This window comes from Poecilia reticulata, linkage group LG1 (assembly GCF_000633615.1).
Source record: "Poecilia reticulata strain Guanapo linkage group LG1, Guppy_female_1.0+MT, whole genome shotgun sequence".
Classification (NCBI taxonomy): domain Eukaryota; kingdom Metazoa; phylum Chordata; class Actinopteri; order Cyprinodontiformes; family Poeciliidae; genus Poecilia; species Poecilia reticulata.
The window spans coordinates 10,359,233-10,366,962 of record NC_024331.1 but is presented as its reverse complement, the minus strand read 5'-3'; the positions used below and the strand labels follow the sequence as shown (position 1 = coordinate 10,366,962).

General features: G+C 39.9%; 1 protein-coding gene and 1 long non-coding RNA gene across 6 annotated transcripts in view; one reads left to right on the top strand and one right to left on the bottom strand.

The window, feature by feature from the left end:
• The first annotated feature begins 289 nt into the window (after positions 1-289).
• Positions 290-3,615, top strand: LOC108166866 (uncharacterized). The gene is made up of 2 exons (XR_001777261.1): positions 290-325; positions 418-3,615. It is a non-coding gene; the product is annotated as an uncharacterized LOC108166866 (long non-coding RNA).
• A 571-nt stretch (positions 3,616-4,186) lies between these two features.
• The window catches only part of LOC103462653 (guanine nucleotide-binding protein subunit alpha-12), a 117,398-nt gene continuing 113,854 nt past the window's right edge, over positions 4,187-7,730 (bottom strand). For all 5 annotated transcript variants that reach the window (XM_008405562.2, XM_017306432.1, XM_008405576.2 and 2 more), the window contains one exon: positions 4,187-5,037. In XM_008405562.2, coding sequence (XP_008403784.1) covers positions 4,876-5,037 — 162 coding nt within the window. In that variant the 3' untranslated portion in view covers positions 4,187-4,875. The remainder of the gene's footprint in view (positions 5,038-7,730) is intronic.

The window sequence follows — 7,730 nt, the reverse complement described above, 5'->3', positions numbered from 1 at the left end:
TGACCTGTCCAGGGTGAACCCTGCCTCTCATCTGATGACTGCTAGAGATGGGCACCACCAGCCCCCCTCACCACACTGCACAGTGTGTTCAGATCATAGATGGAAAGCTTTTAAGGTAGTTTGTCTCCTTAAGTCCACACTTAAAACAGCTTCATAGTTAATGCCAACATCAGCTGATTCTATGACATTGCTGACTATTTTTTCTACTTCTAACATAAACAGGCAAAGAAGACACGCATAAATGTTTTTCCACCCCAGGGATCCGGTCCCAATCATCATCAGTTCTGATGTCACATACATGGCGAGTCCACAACGTCTTGAAATTGTAAGTATTATTATTTTTATTTGCCATTTTTCTGTTCTCTTTAAAATACAAATGCTTTCTCTGTGTAATTGCTCTATTGTTCTTTTTTGTAGGTTTCTGTAAGGTGCAGTGAATGGGAATGTTCTGTCGATGATCCTCACTCCTGTTAGGAACATACCAACAGTGTCATGAAGTGTCATTCAGTAAATAATGACAATTTTAATGAGAATTTGCTTTAAAAGTTGGATGAAAGATTTTATGTTGTTTATGGCAGTGTCTTATGTCTTCTTTAAACTAAAGCTTCATTGTAATTCAGCCTGCTAGGGATGTTTTCTGCCTTTTTCTCCCTCTGTAGGATCTCACAAGAGGCTTCTTCAGGTTTCTCTGATGTGTGTGTGGGGTTGGGAGGAGAAAAAGGCTCAGAGATGTTGCTCTTACAGTTGCACCATTTTGGGATTGAAACAGGAAGTGTGCTCAGAGGAAACGTAATGTCCCCCTTGCCCCCTTTTACTTTTTCTTGTGTTTCCTATTCCTCCCTTTGTCCATCCCTTCCCCACTCTGTGCCATTCAGTGGGCCCTGATTTTTCTTCTCCTTTCTGCTGCCAGAGATCTGTTTCTCATGAGTTTGTCTGATGTGCATGCATTTTATTGACCTTCATTTACATTCGGCTCACTTCCTGCGTAAATAAATCCAAGATGATGGGTGATTTCTAAAACAACAGAGAAAAAGTTGTGGTCTGGCCGTTTCTGGATCCCCTCCCTGTTTCCTGAGACGGGCCTGTAATGCAGCAAAGCTGGTCTGATTAACAGCCAAAACAAAGGTCAGACTGCTGGCTAACTCAGATATTGCCCGACTCCAGTTCTGTTATTCTGCCCAGCGGACTAATAGCTGTGGCTGATGAGCATTGTAGAATGAGGCCTACAGTCGGTCTGACATTACTTATCAGGAGCTTTGCATGAAAGCTCCCTGTGTTCATATAGATCTTGATTCGATTCACCCCTGGAAATGAGAAAAGCATCAATGAAGGAAAGGCTTTCCCCCCCTTAACCTCTCCACTGACAAAATAAATAAACAGCCTGTCGGCAAAAGGCAGTTTATTTCACCACAGAGCACAAAGGAAATGCATCAGAACAAAAAAACAATATATAGAAACATAAACATTGAATGAATCTCGTGATTTTTCTTAGTTTTTCTTGCCTTTTTAAAATTATGTTTTACTTCATTTTGACGTTTTCCTCCTGAACATCCAGTGCAATGGCACTCACTAAGGAAAAATCAGAACAAGTGTGAGAGAAGGAGGGTTAGTTAATTTTATACCAGTTACAGTCATACCTGAAAATCAAAAATCCCAGCAATCCACAAGATGGATCATCTTTCAGATAAATGTCCACTGTATGCCAGGTCTTCAGCAAACACCTCTAGTAATCTACTGTAAGAGGCTGAACCAATAATCGCTCCTCTGAAAGTGCCTAAGATCTGAACTGAGAATGATACTGGAGCTACTATATAAAGCATGGTACTGTTAGCCCCCGGCAGGCATTGGTACCTCTCAGCACATCAGCACATTTATCCATTGAACGTCAGTTGATGTGTATTTTGTGTACAACAAAGACCACAATGGAAGTATTTTGCTGCCATCTAGCTGTCAAAGTCTTTGTCTAATTATGGCTGATTTAGCTAATTTACATTCTTGTATTTATTTTATGCACTGTTTTCATTCTCAATTAATCATCTCCTTTACAAAAACAGATTGATTTTGTTTTATTTAAATTAAATGTAATAAATGTCATATGATAAATGGGTTTGATTCACTGTAAACATTCTATGTTTTCAGGCCTACACATTAATATTATTATAATTAATGTAGAATTGGACTCAAAGACATATCTACATAAAAAGTTTCATAGTCAAAGGAGAACTGCTGAGTGCTTTAAAAAATTACAACATTTGGCCCCTTGGAAGGAAAATGTAAAAAAATTGGAAGATAAGAGTAAATTTCTGACTGACACAGTGTCAGTCAGAAACAGTGTATTAAAGGGAAAAAAAATATGCTCACTTTGAAAACCAACTAACACAGTATTAGAATTAAGGCGTGTGTGGTGCAGTGAGTGACGAGTTTTTCCACCTCTTGGCTAAGCAGAGGAAACACAGAGTGAGAAAAGCAGCCGGCCGGTGTCTTCGTTTCTGCCATACCAAAATACGACAGTCATGTCAAAAAATAAAAAAAATTTCTCCACTTTAATTTACGAAGGCATACAGTAGTTGAGTGTCTCTGGCCAACCTGACAAACAGTAACACATTTATTTATATTTTGGTCTTGAGTGCATTCTTCACAACCTGAACCTGAATTTTTATGCATTTTTGATGTCACCCTCCTCATGATTGATGCAACTAAACATGCAGAAGATTTAATAATTTATTTGAATTACTGCTGACATATAATGAAGAGCATCACGCCTTCAGTTGTTCAAAGCATTTTGGATGAGAACTTTTTTTCCATCCCATCAAATTTGACAAGAGTTATCAGGGATACTTATTTACATCTGCAGGCTGTGTTGTACTGGTGGAAATTACTTTGTTACTTTTAGATTTTCCATTGTTGCATGAACCAGCTTGCTGGAATTTGAGTGTTTTTCTTCAATAAAGCAAACATCAAACATTCAATTAGTTTAATCAGACTGCTTTAGTGCAGCACATGTTTCCTCTGTTCCATCCTAAAATATATGAATGCACAGTGCTTTAAAATGTTGCAAGCAAGGGCCTCTAATATTTAAATAGCTAAAATAATTTATTTATAAAATGGTAGCATTCAGCTTAAATCTGTGGAGCTTTTTTACTAGGAATTTATGCAGTTTTTTGTTTGATTTTCTATGAATGACCTCACTAGTAAAATGTCAGTATTTAAAATTGCTATCTAATTTTCTTGAGCTATTGGTCTGTGCCATTTTGAGCATAAGGAGAAGAAAATATTCCAAAAAATAAATACAGTGCCCTCTACTTTTATTGGTACCATTGGTAAAGATGTATAAAATGCATGAAAAGAGATTAATCATGCTGAAGTTGCATCATTTATTTATAAATCTTCCTCATACATTTGAGTTAGCTGTTGAGTTGAGTTGGGTGTGTGGTGCTGGGGCCAGTTCTCTTGTCTGTAAAGATACGCCTCTTCTTGGTAAAATTATTGGGCATCATGGGATCCAATTCAATTGTTTTGCTGACGATATGCTGATGTATTCAATCAAGAAAGTCACTTGAAGACAAAAAAGTCTGGTTGATCTAATTTTCTGCTTTTGAATAGAGTCATTCCCAACCCCCCCCCCCAAAAAAAAAAAAAAACCCCAGCATACCTTATGGGATGGTGATTTTTTCTTTCTGATTTTTTTTCTAATTTTTTTCTGATTTCCCTTCAGAAAATTATGATTTTTAATAAAAGCAAATAATTTAAAAGTTGAATTGTGCTTACTTTTTAGTGGGAGATTATACCACTGTGAAAAAAGGTTTACGTGTTCTAGCACATCTTTATCATTAGCATCAATAAATGTAGAGGGGGTTTTAAATAATCTGTATTGCCAAATATTTGTAAACAGTGACTTTTGTCTAGCAATTGCTCAGGTTTCTGGATACTGTTTAAGTCTGTTCACGTCTTTCAAACTGCAACACAAGTCTGAAATCTCAAGAAGTAGCATGGGAAATAGGTCAGATGCAGTTCAGCCTAGATATTTTCCACTGTTCCCTTCATATTTACCTAAAAAAAATTTTAGGTAAATTTTTCTTTAAACAATAAAGAAACCAAAATATATCCAGTAAATACTTCAAACCTGCCCCGAGTGAAGTCTGGGGTGTTTGTGGGGTACTTAAAGAAGACAGAGACAAATCATAAGTGGAGTATAACTCAGGAGTTGTGTATTTTTTTCATCAAAGATGGCTTTCTAATTAGTCTGCCTACAATTTGTGCTGGTAAGGGACGAGGCGAACAGTCTGTCCATTGTACTGCTGAAGATAGGAGATGAGAGAGGAAATTAGAAGAATAAGACTTCTTCTCTGCAGCTGTTCTGGGTAGGAGCAAAATACAGGGAGATATGGAGCACAAGAGGGTCTCTCGCTTCTTCTCTCTGCTAAAGTTCACTGACAGGAACACTTGTGCAACTTTATCCCATAATGCAGCATATGACCAGTGCACGCTGGTCACATGTACTGGAGGTGGAGGCCTTTTCCATCTGGCTCATGCTGCTTCCAGGAGGCAGTGCTCCGACTCAGTTTAGTGACAATGCTGTCATCAGTCTTATGTACATGAGGGGAACGAAACTCTCAGTGCTAACACAGGTGTAGTTGGTGTTTCCCACCTTTCAGCTCAGTTGCAAATTAACAGAGGTTCAAAGCAGTTGTACATGTATACATGTACACATGTACAACTGCTGGAATCCACAGGTTTAAATATCAGTCAGATCCACTCTGCTTCCATATGTCAGTGTCTGTATAGGTTCATCAGAGTGTCAGAGCAAAGTGACACTCTGGTATGGTGGCGGCTTTCACAGTTGCAGTCACAGAAGTGTGAAAGTCATTGCAACAGTCATTGCAACATGATGTCTTTGAGGTTCTCCTGCAGAATTGTGTCCTTGACGGCGTGAAAGACGAAGCGGATGTTTTCTGTGTCCACTGCAGTGGTGAAGTGGTGGAACAGCGGCTTCCCCCGGTTTCTCCTCTTCCGACTGAACGACTGGACCAGGAACTCCTGGAGGAAGCAGGGCAGGAACAATAAGTGTGAGTTACTGTGGCAAGTTCCTAATAAAGTATTCCTACACCTTCAACTGTTCTACAGTTCCAACCATAAACTAAAAATGATCTACCAAAACTATGTAATACTTAATTTACAAATTGCTTAGATATAATTTTTTTTATTAAATTCTATTCTATTCTGTAATCTACAAAATGTTGCAAAAGCCATCTAAATCAGTGGTTCTTAACCTGGGTTCGATCGAACCCCAGGGGTTCAGTGAGTCGGTCTCAGGGGTTTGGCGGAGCCTCTGCTGCGGAGATAAAGACACACTTGTGTAAAGTCGTGAGGCCCTGCTTTGCCATCACTTGCTGCAGAAGATCACGTTACATTGCTTAGCCAATCAGTGCTGCGGAGGAGCCCTGATTGAAGGAGCTCCACTCTCAGCATGGATTTGAACTTTTGTCTTTAATTACTTCAGCAAGCTCACAGTTTTGACCAAATTCTATAGTCTAAATCTGCTCCTTAGTCGCATCTTTTCGGGGTTGGTACTGCCTCTAGTTGTGTGGGGGTGGTTACACAACTAATATAATTACATTACTAAATCAGAATACCGCAAAGTATTTTGTGTGTCGGGGGGGGGGGAGAAAGGAGGCGGTTGGAATAAGAAGGGTTCGGTGAATGCGCATATGCAACTGGGGGGTTTGGTACCTCAAAAAAGGTTAAGAACCACTGATCTAAATGATAAAACAGATGAGTTCTCTTGTGAAATTGAATCTCAGCACTTCACATCACCATAAGCACACCATAAACACACAGTGGTGGCAGCCTCATGCCGAGAAGGAATTCCTGCAGCAGGAGCAGAGAAGCTGGTTAGAGCTTTTGCGAGAAGAAGACCTGGTAGGCTGAAAAAGATTTAACTTCCAACAACCAAAGACTCCAGAGAAACCTTCAGAAGTGTGATGGAATAGTTTGGATCAAAGTATATTCATCTGTTAAAAAGGCCCAGCCAAAGTACAAAAATAAATTTGATTGAAAATCTGTTGCAAGTCTCAAAAATTGTCGATGTCAAATTTATTTATATGGCACTTTAAAAACAGGTGTAAAACTGCTTCAAAGTGCTGTACAAAAACGATAACAAAGAAAGTTGAAAAGAAAAAGAGAAATAATACAAGAAAAAATTTCTATATATTGTTCAAATAATAAAAGTAAGTAATAAGTAAAAAAAAAAAAAAAGAAGAGCTACAGTATCAGGGCTCATTTGAATGCCAGAATATAAAAATGAGTTTAAGAAGTGATTTAAAATGATCCAGGTTGTGGGCAGATCTAATCTGGAAAGGTAGATTATTCCAGAGATTAGGAGCAGCAACAGAGAAAGCCTGATCTCCTTTTCTCTTGAGTCGAGTCTGAGGGACTTTCAGTAGCTGATTATTTGATCTTAAAGTTCTTGACACAGAATACAATTTCAAAAAGATCCTAAAGATAAGGAGGAGCTAACCCATTTGAAACTTTATAAGTTGTTAAAAGAATCTTAAAATCTATTCAATATGAAACAGGTAGCCAGTTTAAGGAGGCCAGTATGGGCCCCATATGGTCACGCATCCGGGTACCTGTAAGAAGCTGAGCTGCTACATCCTGGATCACTTGCTGCATCTGGGATTTAGCCATGCTTTCATATAATGACAATATGATTACAATAATCCAATTGAGATTAACCCTACCGGGACGAAGCCCGCTGTGGAGCGGGCAAACACGTGACACATTTATAAGGCTTCATAATAACACAGACGGCATACTGAGTGTTCATTTCACCTCTGGTGGACAGTACGGACTTCAAACTTTATAAAAGTGGTGTTTTTATATTGGTTTTGTGGTTATTTACTTGAAAATAAAGCCAGGAATATGATCGATCATTTCCGCCTTACTGTGTGGGGGTCTAACTGTACCACATTTCGACACAACCAATGAAAATGTGTTGACAAACGAGGGGGGGGGATTTGGATACGGCAAGAGACTAGGGAGAATTGATGCTGTGGATTTTACTAAGAGTGTTTCGATAGGTTTTTTATACAGTAAGTATGTTATTTAGAGTTTGTGGTGTGTGTAGTGTTAGTAGTAGTTTTGCTAGCGATCGCTGCATGCCTTCGTAGCGAGCTCTGACGCACTGAGAAGAGAAAGACTGCGCGCCGGAATGGCCATTTAGACCTTGGCCTACAAGGGTTAATGAAGGCATAGATAAATCCTTCAAAATTCTTAGAAAAAACATTTTTTTTTCACCTTTGCTAAAATCCGTAAGTGATAAAAGCTGGATTTAACAACAGAACTAACTCCATCCATCCATCCGTCCATTTTCTTCCGCTTATCCGGGGTCGAGTCGCGGGGGCAGCACCTTCAGAAKGGAGGCCCAGACTTCCCTCTCCTCAGCCACTTCTTCCAGCTCCTCCGGGGGAACCCCAAGGCGTTCCCAGGCCAGCTTAGGGACATAGTCCCTCCAGCGTGTCCTGAGTTTTCCCCAAGGCCTCCTCCCGGTGGGATGTGCCCGGAACACCTAACCAGGGAGGCGTCCAGGAGGCATCCTGACCAGAGCCACCTCAACTGTCTCTCGACATGGAGGAGCAGCAGCTCTACTCTTGAGTCCCTCCCGGATGACCGAGCTTCTCACCCTATCTCTAAGGGAGAGCCCAGCCACCCTGCGGAGGAAACCCATTTCG